Source organism: Phialemonium atrogriseum (assembly GCF_030411735.1).
Source record: "Phialemonium atrogriseum strain 8032-3 unplaced genomic scaffold QBC33scaffold_2, whole genome shotgun sequence".
Lineage (NCBI taxonomy): Eukaryota > Fungi > Ascomycota > Sordariomycetes > Cephalothecales > Cephalothecaceae > Phialemonium > Phialemonium atrogriseum.
This window is the reverse complement of record NW_026848139.1, coordinates 1,138,223-1,155,014: the sequence shown is the minus strand read 5'-3', so window position 1 is coordinate 1,155,014 and position 16,792 is coordinate 1,138,223. Positions and strand designations below refer to the sequence as shown.

Below are 16,792 nucleotides of genomic sequence, written 5' to 3'. Positions count from 1 at the left end.
CAACCACCCAAGATCAAGTACCACGATGCTCGTCAAGTCCGCTTCCGCTCTGGCGGTCCTCGCCTTCGCCGCCCACGCGAGCGCCTCCGAGGCCATGCCCTACAAACCCCTCATGAGGATGTCGGTGCGCCAGATGTTCGGTTTAGTTCGTCGTCAGGATGACGCGGGATACCAGCCCACCCAGGCCGTTTGCGGCACTGGAAACACTTGCGCCGAAGCCTGCGGTGCCGGTTATGAGGCTTGCTCATCGTCCGACGAGATGGTCCACTGCTTCAACCCTGGCGCCCAGACATGTTGTCCCGACGCCTCGGGCAGTAAGTTCTTCTGTCATGGAAATATGATACCCGACGCCTTGACGCTGACTCTAATTTAGACTCGTGCGATGCTGGCTATTACTGCACGGCGGACACCGGAGGCGAGACATGGTGCTGCCCCGACGGCATGGACGTTGTCGCATGTGCTGCAGCATACAATATCGACGGTGGTCTTGTTTCGGAGACCCCCGAGCCGGCCACCTCGTCGGTCCCAAGCTCGACCTATGCGCCTGCCACGACCTCTAGCTACATCGCCGTCTCCAGCTACACCCCCTCCAAGAACGCCACCGTCACCGCAACTGGGTACAATACAACTACCTCCTGCCCCGTTAGCACTGTTGGCCCCTCAGCAAGCTACCCAGCCCAGAATGCGACGGCGACACAGTTCACTCCCAGCGGCTCACCGTCGCCCACTGAGGTCACTGTTAGCGGCGCCAGTGTCGCCGGTCCCGCCGGTGTGCTGGCTCTCATCGCAGCTGTTGGTGTCGCTGTTCTTCTCTAGGCTCAAAATCGCATAGTGCTGCCCAACTTGGCGAAGGAACCCGGCGTCTGATACCCTTCTGCTAGCAACACTGCAATGAGAGATGAGATACGACAATGGGAGCAAGCCACAGGAACTTCAAAACCCCCCTTTTTTTGTGCAAAGTTGGGACGTTATGTTTGGCTCTGAACAGTAAATACCCTTTATATCAGCGCCCACCTTGGGGCCGCTGATGATGATCTGTTCGTTTTTTTGGCTTGGTAATTTTGCTTGCAGGGACGGATAACGAAGGGCATGACCCTCGAGTGGCTTTGTTTTAATCTTCGATATCCGCCGAGCTTGCCTCGGCCGTTTCTAGGGCTGTGAAGTTGCGTTTGCGTTTGCCTTCTGCAGTCCATCCTATTCGCCTTGATATAATTGCTTTGGAGACAGTAACATGCCAACTTTGCACATGTTGATGCTGATCCGCCTGCGTCGTGAGACTCCATCTCTCCTTTACTACCTACCCATTCTCCCTGGTGATTGTTAGAGTGACGTTACTCAATTCCATGACACGTGGAATGCGAGAATAAAGCACCTCCTAGAACGCCCCTCCAAGTTAGAACGCAGGTGCTAGCCGCCCAACAAGCACACGAGATGTTTGCAAATATTGAATTCCCAACAACTAACTCCAAACCCCCAACTACCTACAACCCAATGCAGGAACGCAAGCAAACATACATATATGCGCGTCACATCAAATGAAATTACACCCTGCTGTCGATCCCTGAGATCATCGATCTGTTGCACAGCAGGATAATCAGGTCAAACAAATTTGCAGATCTGCGGAAACGATCCGCAGGCTTCCTATTATCCAGTAACACGCACTATGCTGGGTATATGTGGGCGGCTGCTGCACGGTACGGGATCTTCCTGACGGCTGACGCCTTACAAGCCGCCTCAAGCAATACCGGACGCCATCACGCCAGACAATGACGAAGCATTGATTCAACTCTGTCCAATCTCGGGGCTGAGACGGTATGCTGAACAAAGCTACGAGTCGTACCAAGGAATTTGACAAAGACGGGAGATGTGTCAGGGACCCACCCCCTGCTCCAGATGCGTTATCGCGCTAGGCTCTCGTTCCACGGCAGCCAACTCTGTCTCTTGAATTCCGGCATGCATTTGACCTTTTCTGGAGGCTCCAGCTGCCAAGAGATATCCATGGGGGGGCGGTCCCCGGCCCCCGGCTCCGGCTCCCCCTCTCTGGCGACCCAGTCGCTGACATAGCCCTTCTCCCGCTTGACCAGCCTGCCCAGCGCGTCCGTGTACTCGAGGTTGACGCTCGGCACGACGGCGATCCTGCCGCGGCCGCGGAACCACATGTCCTTGCAGAACAGCTGCGGCTCCCCCTGGAAGCACTCCCCCCCCGCGCTGCTCCGGAACCGCACCTCCCCGGCGGCCACGGGCCCCGCCGCGAACGCGACCGCCCCGTTCCAGCACGCGAACACCTGGAACGGCCTCCCGGCCGCCAGCCGGGACCGCGCCGTGGCCTCGTTGAAGAACAGGTCGCCCGCCCGCTCCCAGCCGGCCGTCCCGGCGGGGATGTCGAAGAAGAGGTCGCCGTTGAGGGCGCGCGCCACCCACACGTCGTAGAAGAGAGGCGGGCCGCCGCCACCCGGGTGCGTCCAGTCCATGGCGCAGGTCATGTCGGCGCGCTGGAGGGCGCGCTGGTGGGCCAGCTCGAGGAGGTCCTCGGCGCAGGCGGCGACGTCGTTGATGAAGAGGACGGTGGCGCCGTCGGCGAGGTCGAGCTTCTTCGCGGCTGCTGTTGCTTCAGCGGCGGGTCCCGTGTCACCTGCCCCGTCCGGGGTCGTGGGCGGTGGGTGGTGCCTCCGGAGTTCTTCCTCGGGACCTGCTATGCCGGTTATGGGCTCCACGGCCATCGCCCTGAGCTGGGCCAGCTTCTCGATCCTCTGGCCGTCGCTTGGGTTTAGCGTGCTCCTGCGTAGGTAGTACGCCGTTCCCAGTCGGCCCAGCTCATCCGTCAACAGCTCCAGTACCTCCAGTGTGCCGTCGTCCGAGTTGCCTTCGACGATGCTGAGCGCACAGTTCTGCGGCCCAAGGAAGCGGATGGCTTCCAATACGGATCCCATCAGGCGAGGCAGGAGGTCCACACATTGTCGCAGGTTGAGGGCGAAGAAGTACTTGTGTTTGCTCTCCCGCTTGTCCACCTTCAAGTATGAATAGCGGGTCTGGTTGATTGGAGGGCAGGTCATGCGGTCGAAGGAGGTGTTGGTTGGGTCGAGGATCGAAGGGAGCAAATTGCGCGCGATTGAAATTAGCTCTGTCTTACTCGGTCTCGGAGCGGCCGTGGGGGACGACGCGGTCTTCGGCGCGGGCGACCGGGTAGATGACGCAAGGCTGCCAGCCCCTTTGCCGGTCGATTTCTCCTTCGGGGCAGCTTCTTCGCCCTGGTCTAGCCCTTCCACCACAGAAACTGGTAGTTGTGCAGTTCCACTGCTAGCCTGTGTTGGATGAGAGGTCAAATCCGCCTTGGGAGGTGGTGTGGTAGCGTCGTGATATAATGGCTCCGACCCCGGCGGTCTTTCTTCCCCTGTATCAGCAGCCGGGAAGTAGCCTATCTACTCATCAGCTGGGACCTGACTTCTTCGACATCCGGAGGCACATACTTGAGTAAAGAGGAGTCCTCCATGAGCCGGTATGGGTGAAATCATCATGTCCTAAAAGGAGATATGTCGCAGCTAGAAAGCAAAGGGTGAGGGAGATATAGATGGTGAATCTATGAATCCTCAACCTCGGGAGCATCGTGAAGACTGATAGAGGCAGCAAGGAATGGGAGACAAGGGACATGCCGAGGATGAGGAGGAATCAATGTGCCTAATCATTATTGAAGACGGCAACAAACAAGGGCTGTCTGTTGGTGGCATGGTGACAGAAATCGCAGCCAATGCGGCCGGGCTCAAAGGATTACAAGTGGCAACATGCCTGTATGTCACTCTTGGTTTGGCACATGTGTGTTTCTAATGGGTATCTGAAAGCTGACTGACGAACGCCTCACCTTACGGTCCAACTTATGTCCCCTGGTCATGCTGCAGGGGCGCCTAGAGAATCAGTGAGTAAACTTGGGCGTGCAAAAATGCCCAAAGCTCCTTTTCTTTTTTTCTTCTTTTGTATTGCATAGCAGCAACCCAATAACGGCTATCCTACACCTTCCAACAGCCAGTCATCCAAATCACAGCTGACCCAACAGCCAGGTAGCATCCCCTAACTTGACTGTATTCCGGAGAAGGTCTCCTTGAACCGTAGATGGCCCCCTCCCCGTACGCTTACCCTGTCAAGCTAGGCAGAGTTCTTTTTTTGTACTGGGGCTGAGGTATTTTCCACAGCTTGCTTCCACACCCCCATTTCAGTTGTCTAGATTGGCAGGGTTATGTCACGAAGTCACGGTTGTAAGGATGACAGAGGTAGTTGAAAGTGGGGGCTTTCCCGTATTCAGTTCGGAAGCCCCGGATTTGGTGGCATCTGCACGGGAGGGCATGGGCCACCACCAACCATACAAGGAGACCCGATCCAACGGTGCGGGGGCCGATCTGCAGTGAAGGAGCTGATGGCCCGAGGCGAAGCAATACGAGACGGGTCCAGCCGAAGCTTGATTTGACTCGGTACAAGGGCTCTAGAGGCCTAGATGCTGATCCTGCAGGCACGATTGATCATTCTATGGTGCAGCGAGGCCTCATCATATCCCGGTGGAAATGGGAATTCCTCTGCAGGCAGTTACAACTTATTCCGTGGGCAAGGACAGTTGACATCGTTGGCAGGGACCACTTATACCTCGTCTCCCATATTAGGCCGGTACTGACCTTTGTGTTCTCCCCTCCCCCACCCCCCTCTTTTTCTCTCTCACCCCTATCCGCATACATTTTGATCTTCGCGTCACGCCCTGGACCATCAAGTTCCCACCAACCCTCCCTCCTTCGATATATCACCTCCCCACAATAGACCCTCGACACAATGACTTCACCGCAGGTCAACGGCAACAAACCGTTCAACAAGCCTCACACACTCGGCACTCCTTCAGCATCTCCTGGGATACCTGTGATCACCAATGGCATAAAAACTCGGAAGTCTAACCCCTACTAGTCGACAGAATTCGGCGACTCTGCCTACAAGGGGACTTTGAACCCCTGCCGCTAATGACCGTCTATCAGCTGCTGTCCATCGATAGTGATGTCGGTCTTGAGCAATACGAGGTCCAGTAAGTCGGCTAAGCCAAGCAAGGTGGACTTGGGCTGATATGATTCCTTCTGCTCCACGTCCAGTCTAGCACCCTCGTCAACAAACCCATACCCTATCCTGCTGTGTGTGCAGAAGAGGGGGGATGTGTGCGCCAGGTGCTAGTACGCTAAACAAAGGAAGGTTAGAAAAAAGCCGTAGAAACTCCTTAAAATGCTCAATTCGACTTAGTGCAAGACAGATACTGCTTCTGTAGGCCATGGATCCTACCATGGTAGCCTCTCGTGTCCCAGTGGAAATGGGAATTACTCTGTAGTCAGGGGTAATTGACATATCTGTCATCAAACCATCCGTAGGTCTGGTAAACTCCCTTGCAAACCTCCTTATCGCCCAATACCGTACACCCCATAGTCTTCTATGGGGACGGAATTGATGCCTAAGCCCCCAACAGCTTCTTCACCCTCTTCTCCATGACATCCTCAAACTCCTGCACGCCGTTCTGCAGCAGCGTCATCTGCCCGCCCTTGAGGCGATACACGGCCCTCCTCCGCTCCCCGGCGCTGTCGCTCCGCTCATCGTCCTCCTCGTCGCTCCCGCAACCCTCGTCGTCGACCAACCCCTCGACTGCGCCCCGGACGAACCACCTGTCGTGGCTGACGAGCACCACGGCGCCCGCCCAGCGCCTCAGCGCCTCGCGCAGCGCCGCCACCGTCTCGTAGTCCAGGTGCGTCGTCACCTCGTCCAGCACGAGGCAGTGCGGCCGCCGCCACAGGAGCCGCGCCAGCTCGCACCGCACCAGCTGCCCGCCCGACAGGCGGCGGACGGGGACGTCCGAGGCGAGGCGGCCCGGCAGGCCGAGCGACCCCAGCAGGCCGCGCACCGAGCCCTCGTCCAGCCCGTCCTCGCCCGCCACCTCGCGCATCAGCAGCGCCAGCGCCGTCAGGTCCGGCTCGGCCCGCCCGAGGCCCTGCAGGGCCTCGACGGCGTGTTGCGAGTAGTAGCCCAGCCGGAGGCGCGGGTGCGTCGTCGCGCTCCCCGTCGTCGGCTTGGCCGCGTCGACGAGTAGCTGGATCAGCGTCGACTTGCCCGCCCCGTTGAGGCCGACGATGCCGACGCGGTCGCCCGCGTGCACCGTCAGGTCGATGCCCTGGAGCACGGCGGGGGGGCGGACGGCCGCCGCCTTCACGTTCGCCTTGGCCTTGGCCGGGTAGCGGAACGAGGCCCCCTCGAGGCTGATCAGGGGGCCCGGGAACCTCAGGTCGGGCGGGTCGGGCAGGGCGATGGTGACGGGCCGCTCGTCCTGCGGGATGTCGATCTCCTCGCGCGCCGTGAGGTGGTAGCCGACCAGATCACGGTTCAGCTTGAAGCGGCCGCCCTTGGCGCTCACCTGGAGGCCCCACCGGTCGTCGAGCTTCTTCTGCCGGGACTTTGCCTGCCGCAGCTTGTTGTCGTCGTCCTTCTTCTTGCCCTGCTTGATGTTGCGCGCGATGGTCTCCTGGATGTGCGCCTTCTGCTTGTCCTGCGCGTCCTTCATCTTGGTCAGGTGGAGCTTGCGCTCCGACTGCGACTCCTCGTAGGTCGGGAGGTCGCCGTGGAAGTAGGTTAGCGCCTTGTCCTTGAGAATCAGCAGGTCGGTGGCTACGGTGATGAAGTCGCGGTCGTGGCTGACGAGGATGAGCGTCGGGGCGCCGGGGGCGTCTTCCAGCGATTGGAGGTAGCGCTGTAACCAGATGATGCCCAGCAGGTCGAGGAAGTTGGTAGGTTCGTCGAGGATCAAAATGTCAGTCTTTTGGAGGAGGACTGTCGCCAGAGCCGTCCGCATCCGCCACCCTCCCGACAAACTGGCGACAGATCTCGACATGTAGGCCTCGCTAAATCCGAGACCAGTGAGGACCTTCTTTGCGCTTGATTCAATGTCTGCCAGCTTGGATGGTTCCACCTGAATCTGAAGCTCAGAAAGGAGGTCTGCTGCCTCCTGGACTTCGGCCTGGACAACCTCCGGGGTTATTTCATCGTCGGCCTGGTTATTCCTGGCGGGCTGTCAGCCCAGCTTGCGGTCTCGTGAGAGATATGGCTCTGGCCAGAGCAGGCACACTTACAAGGCCTCCGACTCAGCGACGACCTTCTCAAACTCGGTCAAGGCCTTACGGGCCTGCATGCCCCTGGTGCCACTTCTGAGTCTGGCATCTTTGTCTAGGACGAAAAGTCGCTTCTGTAGCCTCTCATGGCGGACTTTCCTCAATGAGCGGAGAACGCCAAGGGGTTCGCTGCTGTTCATCCCGCTTGTCAGGGCTGGTACATGTCAGTGAGAGAGTTTCGGAAACCCCTGGATATCTTGGTAGGCACACTGTTGATTTCTTGCTCTAGTTCACTCTTCGCCGTGGCCTGATCGATGACACTCTCCAGCACAGACGGGCCCTGCGGCAAGGCGCTATCCGAGGAGGAAGACTCCCCGGGAACATCATCAGCGTTCGCGTCGCTGGCATTCGTCTGCTGGAGAATAGACACTCGGGTTCCCTCGGGAATCCCGGGAATGAGTTTCTCTGCAATTGCTCGCAACAGGGCTGCCGGACACGTTAATGAGACGGCCCGTTGCGCGGAAGTTCCACTTCTGCTTACTAGACTTCCCAGACCCATTACGCCCGATCAATGCGTATCGCTGGCCTGCCTTCAAGCGCAATGTGGCATTGGATAGGATCTCAATGCCTTCGGCTTTTGCCTTTCCTTTCCCTTTGGCCGAGGGCTTGCCGCTAGATGCGACAGTGATATTGAGCCCTTCGATGTCTAGCTAAAGGAGATTCAGCACAAAACATGGAATATATACAAAATAACAACAAAATGTATTAAAAAATAAATAAAAAAGGGGGTGCCTTTTGGCCTCGTTACCTCTCTGTAATTGGGGCTCTCAATGTGGAACCGAGTCTGTTTGCAAGAGCACAGGATGGTCGATACGGAATCGGATGCAATTGACGTCATTGTTGCGAGCTCTTCTGATCAGTCAATCAATGGGGCGAGATCAAGAAGGAGATGGTTTCGAGATGTCATCGGCCTGAACAATGGTGGTGATTCTCCAAACTCGGACTTTATATCTTCTTGGGGCTGGTGTCTTCGTATCGCGTGTCCCCAAACGTATGCGTATATTAGTGGGTAGGGTAGGTATTCGCAATCGGACAACCGTGACTCACGCCGGTGAGTTGTGCATTACCACGAGGTACCTACCTGTCTGCCTAGAGTGGGCCGAACACACATGTCGCACTTGTTAGGCGCCGGGTGCGGCACACATCCCTCGGGTTTCTCCCGAAACGTTCGAATTCCACTAGCCGGCTCCGATCGTGGGCGGTCGGCGCGGCCCTGTCGGTAGCAACATTGTAGGATCAAAATCATCATTAAAACACTACATTAATAGCCCGCTGTGGGACTTCTTTGCCTCCTAACCTATACACCTATAATACAGCTCCGCCACTTCAAGAATTAATCAGACTTTCCCGATGCAGTGAGAAACGGAGAGTAGACTCAACAACGAACGCCACATCAAGCAGGACATAACATTACAACCCAACTGGGTCCCTCTAAGCAGACCATCGGGCAGACCGTCTCAAAAGGGTCGCCAATATCCCATCGTTATCGGCAGACTGCACGCATGGGGCCACTTCGGCCTCTCGATCAGTCGCGGACTGGTCTGAAGGCCGGTCAATCACCTCCTAGTTGGTAGGCCACACAAAAGGACTCCCCCTAAGGGCTCACCAAAGGGCTCACCTCATCAATCACCTCATCAATCACCTCAACCAACTCAGCCACCTCAGCCACCATATCGCCGGCAGATTCCCCAGAAAGGATCACCTAAGTGCCCTCGTCACCTTCCATCTTGGCAATCCATTTGTTCATCTGGGAATATTTCTCCTCAAACGTCTTCTGCAGCTTCTCGCAAGCCCCCCACATAGGGTCTTTCTTGGTCCAATAGGTGTAGCAGTTGGTGAATATCTGGTTCATGTCTGCCAGGAATTCCTCCTCGCTTGCATAGCCCTTGCGGTCCATCTTGTCCTTCATGGTTCCCAGGTCCATGGGTTTGCTGATTTTCTCATGATAGTCGGGAACGCCGTCCGGAATCGGGTCAACGGGTTCCTTAAAAGGACCAACTAGGCGAGTCCAGAACCCTACCAAATTGTCAGCGCGGAAACTCAACCTTGTGAGGTCCATGGAGGGAGGGGGTTCAGACCTGGTCCCGAGAGCATCCTTGTCAACAGGTCGGCGCAGAAGTTCAGCTTCTGTGCCGTGGTGAACTTCTGTTCAGCAGCAAAGGATGCAACAGATCGGCGTTTCCCCACGGGCTTGGTTACTGGCAGAGAGGCTCTCGAGCCGGCTTTCCGTGCGGCCGCCTTCCCCGTAGAAGCTGCTGAGCCGGTCGGCAGAACATCCGAATGACGCGGTTTCTTCGCCAACGGTCTACCGCTATCTGCTTCGTCGTCATCGATATAATGAATATTCCGCTGCTTCTGTTGCTGTGGTTGATGTTGCTGCTGTGGTTGCTGCTGCTGCTGCTGCTGTAGTTGCTGCTGCTGTGGCTGTTGTTGGGCTAAGACGGGTCCGGTACCATTAACCTGGACAATCGGGGTGATATCCAGGGAGCTCATTGCGACGACAAGCTCACTGAGGACTTCCTGTGGCAATGATCTCGCAAATTCGGCCCGAGAATCCGAGGACCGCATGTATTCGGCAGCCCATGACAGCAGCAGCTTCCGTATGGATGATCCCTCAGGGGTGTCTTTCCATACTTGAACAAGCAGCGGCGTTGCGGGGATACGCTGAGTGATACGTCGACACTCGGCCATTGCTCCCAGGGTGGCGTCGCAGATCCCATCGATGGCTAGCTGGTGACCAAGCTTCCACACACCGATGAGCACCTCGTACGAGGGAAAGTTGTCCTCGTTGGGAAAGACTTTGTTTGTGAAGAGATAGTTCTGGGCGAGGGCAAAAACTTGGACGGGCGTGTCTGGCAGCTCGACTATATGCTCAATCGCATCTGTTCTGTCGTTCTCCGAAAAGTACTGCTTGTAGTACGCGGATCTCGCACATAGGAAGTCTTTCTGGATACCAAATGGTTGCTGATTCGGACCAACCAGGACAATAACAAAGATAGGATGCGGATCACTACTCCCAGTCAGCTATAAGGCACCCCAATGGGACTTGAATCATCTCAGAAGAGGTACTCACAGCCATGAGAATGAGGGTGCCGGCGGTTGGTCACCTGCCTCATCCTGAGGTTGGACTCCGTTTTCCGGTTGTTCGCCAGACATCCTGTGTACTGAATGCGTGATACATTAGCATTTTAAGTCTAATTTACAACAGCAGGGGCTGATATATCTGTATGGCGATTGTGTCACGGGGTCAAAAGCGAGCTGGCGCGTATCCCACTTTAACGACGGAGAGTTTTCACGACGAGACAAGACACACCTCGTCAAATACCGTATCACTTGAACAGCATATTCTGGACAAGAAGGCCTACATAATATGAAAAGTGATCATGAACTGGTCATGACTAACCTTGCTGATTGATAGAACGAAACTGTCAGGCGACGTCGCAGTTGGTGTCTTGACTGAAGGTTCCCGTTGCACGCGCGGCCCCCAACTTCCCTGCAACGGTAGAGATGAGAATTATCACAGACTCCGTACGATATTCGTTTTGTAGTGAGGACTTATATGCTGGACTGAGATAAAACGCATCGTCTCAGTGAGATTCGTGATGTTTAAGGTGAGGCTGGGATGTGGTGGTGAAATTTGATGTGGCCGAATGTCTGAGAACTGACGAATGAGGCTGAGCGGATTGATGGTCCAAGCTCCAAAAATGGTGGGGAATGGGGGAAGGGGGATCAACACTGTAGCGACCCTCAGTGTGGAGAAGGCCGGGTCGATAATCGATTCACAGAGTCGTCAAGTGAATGAATACACCCATCGGGAGAGAAAAGGGGATGTTGGAGGAAAACAGGGAGAAAATGAAGAAGAAGAGGAAAAGAGGAATGTCACTATAGGTATTCAGACACTAGGTCCGGCGTTAACAGCCGTCTTCGCTCCATCAAGAAAACCGATAAAGCAAGCTACCTCACAGGATCTATGGCATTTGCACTTTCCATCTTGAAGCTTACACCCTCTCTTTCCAAGCCGATTATCCCACCAGCTACAGCCTCGATTGCTGACCAGACGGGATTCTCCCAGCTGCAACCCAAAAAAAACTCACCGTCCTCAAGAGTATCCATGGCCCTTTAGTTCGACAGCAGAGGAGGGAAGGATTAGAGTTGCCTTCCTCCCATCACTTCGTGAACAACTTCAGGCACTCGCCATGAGCAACGGGCCAACAATATACCTCCACAACATACGTGGTTTCTCACTCCCAGCGCATCGTCCTGATATTTATCCATTCCAATCCCCCCGACAGTCTCATGGATGGCTCGAGGACCCCGCTGTCGGCAGGCCATATAAACTGGTCTCAGCTACGACTCCCTCGACCCCTTGGCCGTCGGGGTGTGATCAGTCAGTCCGAGATCGCCGTCTCCGCGAATTTCGTACTCGCTCGCACCTGCCACCCCCCCCGGGGGAATACCTTCTATCATGCTGGGGAAGGATGCCATCCCGTTGGATTGACCGTCCTCGCCGTAGCTTGCAAGACGCTGAAGTGCCCCTGGCCCATATCTGTCTGTCCAAGAACAAGACAAGCCCAAGGGCTGCCCCCAATTGAACTGTGAATAGCATTTGCATTGCGAAGCTTTGAAGGCCTACTTGGGCAGACCTGAACCTTGATCTGTTCTGATAACCTGTAAAGGAACAGCCGTGCATATTCGGGAACAAGGAGTGTTTTACGGAATGTCAATGATTATCACATCATCCCGCAGCCTTCAAAATGTTTGGGCAGGATGAAGATGATCAGAAGCACTGGGGCAACGTTGTCACTTAAGAGAGGCGATGAGGACTCAAAAGGAGCCCGCACCTAGAGGCTGCGGCTTATCAGACGAGCGCCGAGTAACAACCTCAAGCTCTGCCCGACGTGGCTCGAAGTGGTCTGGCTCTCCTGCACGATGAGATAGTGAAGGCGCCGAAGAAAATGATGCAACTCCTCCCCATGAAGGACATCTGGTGGGGAGACGGTCAATTCAATCGAAACTGGGCTGGACATGAATCACATGCTGACATGAATGACGGTGAACATCCAAAACGCGTTTCGGTGGAGCATCTCGGGTGGGAAGTTTGTGCCATAGACGGGTCAGGCAGTCTCAATTATGAACAAACCCCCCCCCCTTCCAAGACAACAAGGGCGAGACGAGGTGGAGTCAATGTGTATCGTTGATGGCCGCCCGATATTGTTCTCCTCCACCAAAGCGTCGCATGCAGCGCAGAGTATCATTCGGCCACTTGGTCCTATCGGCCATCTAGCGAGAAATGCTCGGGCTCCTTCGCCATGGACCAGAGGATGCGACAAAGTACCTCACTTGAGGATGGGGAAATCCCTGCGGAGGTAAAACGAATGCTCAGCACTGAGTCAATATCTCAGGACTTCCCGCAGCCGTAGAGTGAGTGCACTGCAGGCGGGGAGGAGAGAGGTGCATTTCCGCTGCAGGCAACATCTGCAGGCGACCCGTTCTGTTCGAGAAAACCGACCTAGCCCTTCACACCGACGTTGCAGGGGGGCAATTGGCTGAAGTACTGTACAATTGAATCGCGAATGGAACCATAAGCGGATTCTAGAATCTAAATTGTTGGCAAGGATAAAAAGGGGGGAGTGTTTGGAGACCGGCTTGGAAAAACGGGTCAAAGCCTCAAGGCGTTGTAGGAGGATGGACGATCGACCCTGATCGAAGGATGATGTGCGAACTCGTGCGTCGGCATGACGGTTTTCATCTGTTCTCGGGCTAATATTTGGTGTTGCACTGGATGCACCGTGGACATGGCGATCCTACGGGCAGCATAGACGAACCGGTCCGTTCGCGCTGGAGAATTGCGCTGAGTCCGGGAGGCTGATCACTGGGAACGATGGGCCGAGAAGTAGGCTGAATTCCATGGAATGAATTCGAGGGTCGGAAAACAGAAGGGAAAAGGATCAGGGAGGCTTGGCACAGTTTCACCGACTGTACCATTGGGCGGCGCCGAGATGACGCTCAGCGAGAAGCACTTGAACTCGGATTGATTGCCATTGCACCGTCTGTCTGGCTGCAGCTGTGTTGCCCACTGTGGGCCGTGGTCTGGGTTCTGGTTGCTATACGCATTAGGAGACTGCGACGTAACGCTACAGCCTGGGCGAGACTTGTGCCTCTGTGCGCTCTCAGATATGCGACGCAACATCTGTCGAGTGTCCTTTACTGCTGTTACAGGAGCAGCCTCGCGGTAATAATACCATGTGAAAGCGGTCAGATCTGTTCAGAGCCCAGTCAAATCGGAGCGAGCTACACCCCCAACAGGAGTGGCGTGAGGATAGCCAGGATAAAAAGGTGTACGCATGTACGGATATGTTGTAGGTACCTACTTGACTTGGGCAGGACATATTCTAAATCGCACTGTCTGCTTCCGTACTTGGCACCATTTTTTTCCAAGTCGCCATTCCCCGTACTAACAGAGATGCTGGCATACCTAGACCTAGGTGACGCAACGAACTTTGCCAGGAAAACAGTCGCGACGTCATAACTTGGTCCTGCCTCGGCACTCATCGACAAGCCTTTCAGCCGAGTAAGAATGCCGCCCAGGAACGGCCGAGAAATTAGTGGAGACCAGTCTGACGGCTCGGCCCATCGGCAGAATCTTCACAGAAGTTTGCGGAGCCCACGTGTGCTTCTAGCGGGATTACGACTTGCCCCTTGCGTGTAAGAAAAAATTCTGTATGAAGGCGGGACGCCCCAGTTATCGCTGGGGAACCCGGAGGAGGCGAAGCGACGGCTGTATGGCTTTCCCGAGTCATGGCCCATGTTCAGGCACTTCCTTCGGCAATATCCTCTGCCCCTTGTCCGTCCGGCGATTCCTCTGCCCCTTCTTCGGCGATACTTCCCTCGCCGGACCCCAACACCGCCACTGGAGCTTGGCCATCCTCGTCTTGGCTTCCGTCGCTCTCTGGACGTTGCCCGAGGAGGAGGTCCTCGCTGCCTTGCCATTGGGATGGCATACCCGGGATAGCATCCTCATCCTCAACTTGCCACCCGTAGTCCTCGTCCTCGCTATCAGCGACCTCGAAGTCTGTGTCTCTCAACTTGCGCTTCCGCGCCGGCGTTGTGGGCAAGGTAATTGATGCCTGACTAGCGGAGTCGAAGCTTGCTGCAACTAAGCCCCTCTATTATTTGGCCTGTTAAAATTTCCCGTCTTTCGAGGCGCCAGAGCAGCGCCCCAAGTCGCAAAAAAACAGTGAACTGACCGATTCGATGCTAAAAGCGGCGATGTTTTCGATGGATCCATAATGACCCCTTCCGTTTATCTTCTGGGCTCCTGCAAAATGCAGCCCAGTTGGTTTGTCTTGATGCACGCCCCAGTCCCTGAACAAAACCAGCCTAGTGAAGATACCCTGCTCCCAGACGTTGGCATTGATGGCCGGTATGAGGGTCGGGCCTCGTTCCACCTGCATTTTCGTGGCACATTGTGTGAGAACAACAATAGCAATGTCACGTGTTGCTGCAAGCTTCTTCAGTGCATCGATGATATACTGAAGCACCTGGAACCTCCGAGAAGACAAGGACGGACCTTATAAGCCTGGTTAGCCCAAGTTGAGAAACGCGAAGAGTCAATAAAGGGGCATACCCTTTCCCGAACTTGGGGTGCCTTTTGCCTCGGGGATCTTAGGGAAATTGTGATTCAGGAGTGCGGATAAGGAGTCAATGACTACGAGCGATGTGTCTCTGGGGATGCAACTGTCTGTCGGCCTGCATAGCAATGCAGTGAAGTGAGGAAGCGTTGGGCAGGTGTAGTGGATGAAGTGTCTCAAGTGGTTAGATACCGTCTCGTCTGACGTGCCTGTCCTCGCCGCAACAACAGCAGAGAGTCGTTGACTACACAAGGGGGAGGAGCAATCTGAGACGGCGGGTAAGCATGACTCTCCGTAATGAGGATAAACTAGAGACTCTGAACAGACCTACCCACACCACCCCTCGATGCTCGCCCAGGACAGTGCTGCTCAATTGAACCCTGTCCAAGTGTAAGTAGAGAGAAAGAAGCAGGTGCGGCAATTGAAGAGTCTCGGAAAGGCAGCTCACCCCAGTGTGGTTTTACCAGATCCAGGAGGGCCCCATACTTCTGTCACCTGCCCTTTCTGGATTCCTCCCCAAACAGACTTGCCTGAGCTGGCGCCCGAGAAATGATCTGCCAAGAGCCTATCGAGACCGTCAAGGCCTGTTGATACAAACCTTGACGGGTTACCATCTAAATCTTCGAGGGCCTGTGCCGCCGAGATGGTGGGGAGTCGATCTTAACTTTGGTGAGTTTGCCGGTACCCAAAGCTGGGGAATGGAGAAATACGTACGAGTTGCGGGTAGTTCGAAACTGGCGACGTCATGCCCGTGAATTGCATGGTAGTCCATGAGGGAGGCACACTTGCACACGATTGTGTGCCATGAATTCCGTGTATTCCCGCAACCTAGCTATTCTTATTAGGTTCAGTACTGTACTGCGGGCTTCCTTTCCCAGCGACTTCCTCTGATGCGGGGAAGGGGTGGAGCGGCACGTGACCTCGAGTTGTCGCGGGTGTCACCTTATTCCAGCCTTATCGATATGACCACCCTTACAGCTACAGGACCTATTCACTGGCTCGGAATAAATAATATGCTATCCGTCTTCCAATATCATGTGCTGGGCTGACTTATCTCAGCTCATGGGGGACCTAGTGCCTCTCCGGTTGGTACGGCCTTATGGAATACACCGTACCATGGTCCTGCTGCCTTTTTAATAATCGAATGGGAAGAGATGTTTGTGCTGACAAGGCTGACTCTATTTCTCTTCAGCCCTTGGGAACATCTATTGGGTTCAACACCGACGGTGGTTCATTGTCGGCCCGCACTGCCGGGGCCCTGTGCTCCGAGCCTTACGGATCCACGAAGACTTTCGCCGATTGAGACCACGCCTGGAACAGTGTAACGAGCGGCAACCGTGTCACAGGTGAGGGAAAAGAAGTTTGAACAAGCGTCTACGCTGAGGAAGCGGAGCTAGACGGTATGCTACGTAGTCCAAAGTATCGTGAGAAAGCTGCATGAGCATGAGGATAATGACATCTGAAAAATGTTGAATCGGAGGTTTATTCGAGAGAGAATGCCGAATCTTGCGAGCTACCCTACCCCCCTTTGGAGATCCTCAACTGCCAAAAGAACTTGTTGGGTCCAGATTGCCTGACCCCACACTCCAAAAAGCCACACGGCGCGGGGCTTCGGCTCCAGGACAACGGGTATCACCCGCGAAATTAGGTGATCGTCTTTTCGTGGGGGTTGACTGGGGATACCAGGGCCGGGGAGGAGAAATACCTACTCGTACCCAGAGTCAATCCTTACAAATTCTCATATCACAGCGGACGGACAGAGCACCGTGAGCAATTACCGAGTTATAAGTGAGGGACTGAGAGTCCATCCGGTAAATGAAAAAAGGAGTGTCCAAGGAACCCGGTTCTTCCCCCACGGAAAGCGATAGTTGGGTTATTCCTAAACAGGGAAATCTGGGGTCAAATAGGGGCAACCCCTACATATGTACGGATGCACATTTCGCGGGGTTTGCAGCTCGCCTTGACAGCAGTTCGTCCAACGTCTCAAACCGG

The 16,792-nt window shown here is 55.3% G+C and overlaps 5 protein-coding genes across 5 annotated transcripts; 1 reads left to right on the top strand and 4 right to left on the bottom strand.

Annotated features, from left to right (window-relative positions):
• Nucleotides 1-25: 25 nt before the first annotated feature.
• QBC33DRAFT_554831 (uncharacterized protein) lies at nt 26-816 on the top strand (the record flags this gene model as incomplete). Its single annotated transcript, XM_060429555.1, has 2 exons — nt 26-314; nt 374-816. 2 exons carry the CDS (start codon nt 26-28, stop codon nt 814-816), a joined length of 732 nt encoding a protein of 243 aa, XP_060287882.1.
• Nucleotides 817-1,898: 1,082 nt separating this feature from the next.
• On the bottom strand, nt 1,899-3,603 carry QBC33DRAFT_575576 (cryptococcal mannosyltransferase 1-domain-containing protein; the record flags this gene model as incomplete). Its single annotated transcript, XM_060430843.1, has 3 exons — nt 1,899-2,632; nt 2,690-3,253; nt 3,468-3,603. The coding sequence occupies 3 exons, from the start codon at nt 3,601-3,603 to the stop codon at nt 1,899-1,901; spliced, it is 1,434 nt and encodes a 477-aa protein (XP_060287881.1).
• Nucleotides 3,604-5,235: 1,632 nt separating this feature from the next.
• QBC33DRAFT_465074 (ABC transporter) lies at nt 5,236-8,406 on the bottom strand. The gene is made up of 5 exons (XM_060425133.1): nt 7,918-8,406; nt 7,651-7,819; nt 7,380-7,595; nt 7,131-7,323; nt 5,236-7,061 (listed from the first exon to the last, which is right to left on the bottom strand). Exons 1-5 carry the CDS (start codon nt 8,005-8,007, stop codon nt 5,468-5,470), a joined length of 2,262 nt encoding a protein of 753 aa, XP_060287880.1. The 5' UTR covers nt 8,008-8,406; the 3' UTR covers nt 5,236-5,467.
• Nucleotides 8,407-8,412: 6 nt separating this feature from the next.
• QBC33DRAFT_524376 (uncharacterized protein) lies at nt 8,413-10,808 on the bottom strand. The gene is made up of 5 exons (XM_060426727.1): nt 10,573-10,808; nt 10,243-10,333; nt 9,248-10,179; nt 8,788-9,185; nt 8,413-8,710 (listed from the first exon to the last, which is right to left on the bottom strand). The coding sequence occupies exons 2-4, from the start codon at nt 10,323-10,325 to the stop codon at nt 8,872-8,874; spliced, it is 1,329 nt and encodes a 442-aa protein (XP_060287879.1). The 5' UTR covers nt 10,326-10,333; nt 10,573-10,808; the 3' UTR covers nt 8,413-8,710; nt 8,788-8,871.
• Nucleotides 10,809-13,849: 3,041 nt separating this feature from the next.
• On the bottom strand, nt 13,850-15,942 carry QBC33DRAFT_160734 (rad55 protein). The gene is made up of 6 exons (XM_060422241.1): nt 15,515-15,942; nt 15,249-15,459; nt 15,128-15,180; nt 14,797-15,066; nt 14,417-14,739; nt 13,850-14,335 (listed from the first exon to the last, which is right to left on the bottom strand). Exons 1-6 carry the CDS (start codon nt 15,570-15,572, stop codon nt 13,979-13,981), a joined length of 1,272 nt encoding a protein of 423 aa, XP_060287878.1. The 5' UTR covers nt 15,573-15,942; the 3' UTR covers nt 13,850-13,978.
• Nucleotides 15,943-16,792: the final 850 nt, after the last annotated feature.

Coding starts and splice junctions, on each gene's coding strand:
- QBC33DRAFT_524376 (XM_060426727.1), bottom strand. CDS start 10,325: ATGTCTGGCGAACAACCGGAAAACGGAGTCCAACCTCAGGATGAGGCA. Junction 10,180..10,242: donor GCACCCTCATTCTCATGGCT/GTGAGTACCTCT, acceptor GACTGGGAGTAG/TGATCCGCATCCTATCTTTG. Junction 9,186..9,247: donor AAGGATGCTCTCGGGACCAG/GTCTGAACCCCC, acceptor ACAATTTGGTAG/GGTTCTGGACTCGCCTAGTT.
- QBC33DRAFT_160734 (XM_060422241.1), bottom strand. CDS start 15,572: ATGGACTACCATGCAATTCACGGGCATGACGTCGCCAGTTTCGAACTA. Junction 15,181..15,248: donor TCTGGTAAAACCACACTGGG/GTGAGCTGCCTT, acceptor ACACTTGGACAG/GGTTCAATTGAGCAGCACTG. Junction 14,740..14,796: donor CACCCCAAGTTCGGGAAAGG/GTATGCCCCTTT, acceptor CAGGCTTATAAG/GTCCGTCCTTGTCTTCTCGG.
- QBC33DRAFT_465074 (XM_060425133.1), bottom strand. CDS start 8,007: ATGACGTCAATTGCATCCGATTCCGTATCGACCATCCTGTGCTCTTGC. Junction 7,596..7,650: donor TAATGGGTCTGGGAAGTCTA/GTAAGCAGAAGT, acceptor CGTGTCCGGCAG/CCCTGTTGCGAGCAATTGCA. Junction 7,324..7,379: donor ACTAGAGCAAGAAATCAACA/GTGTGCCTACCA, acceptor GACATGTACCAG/CCCTGACAAGCGGGATGAAC.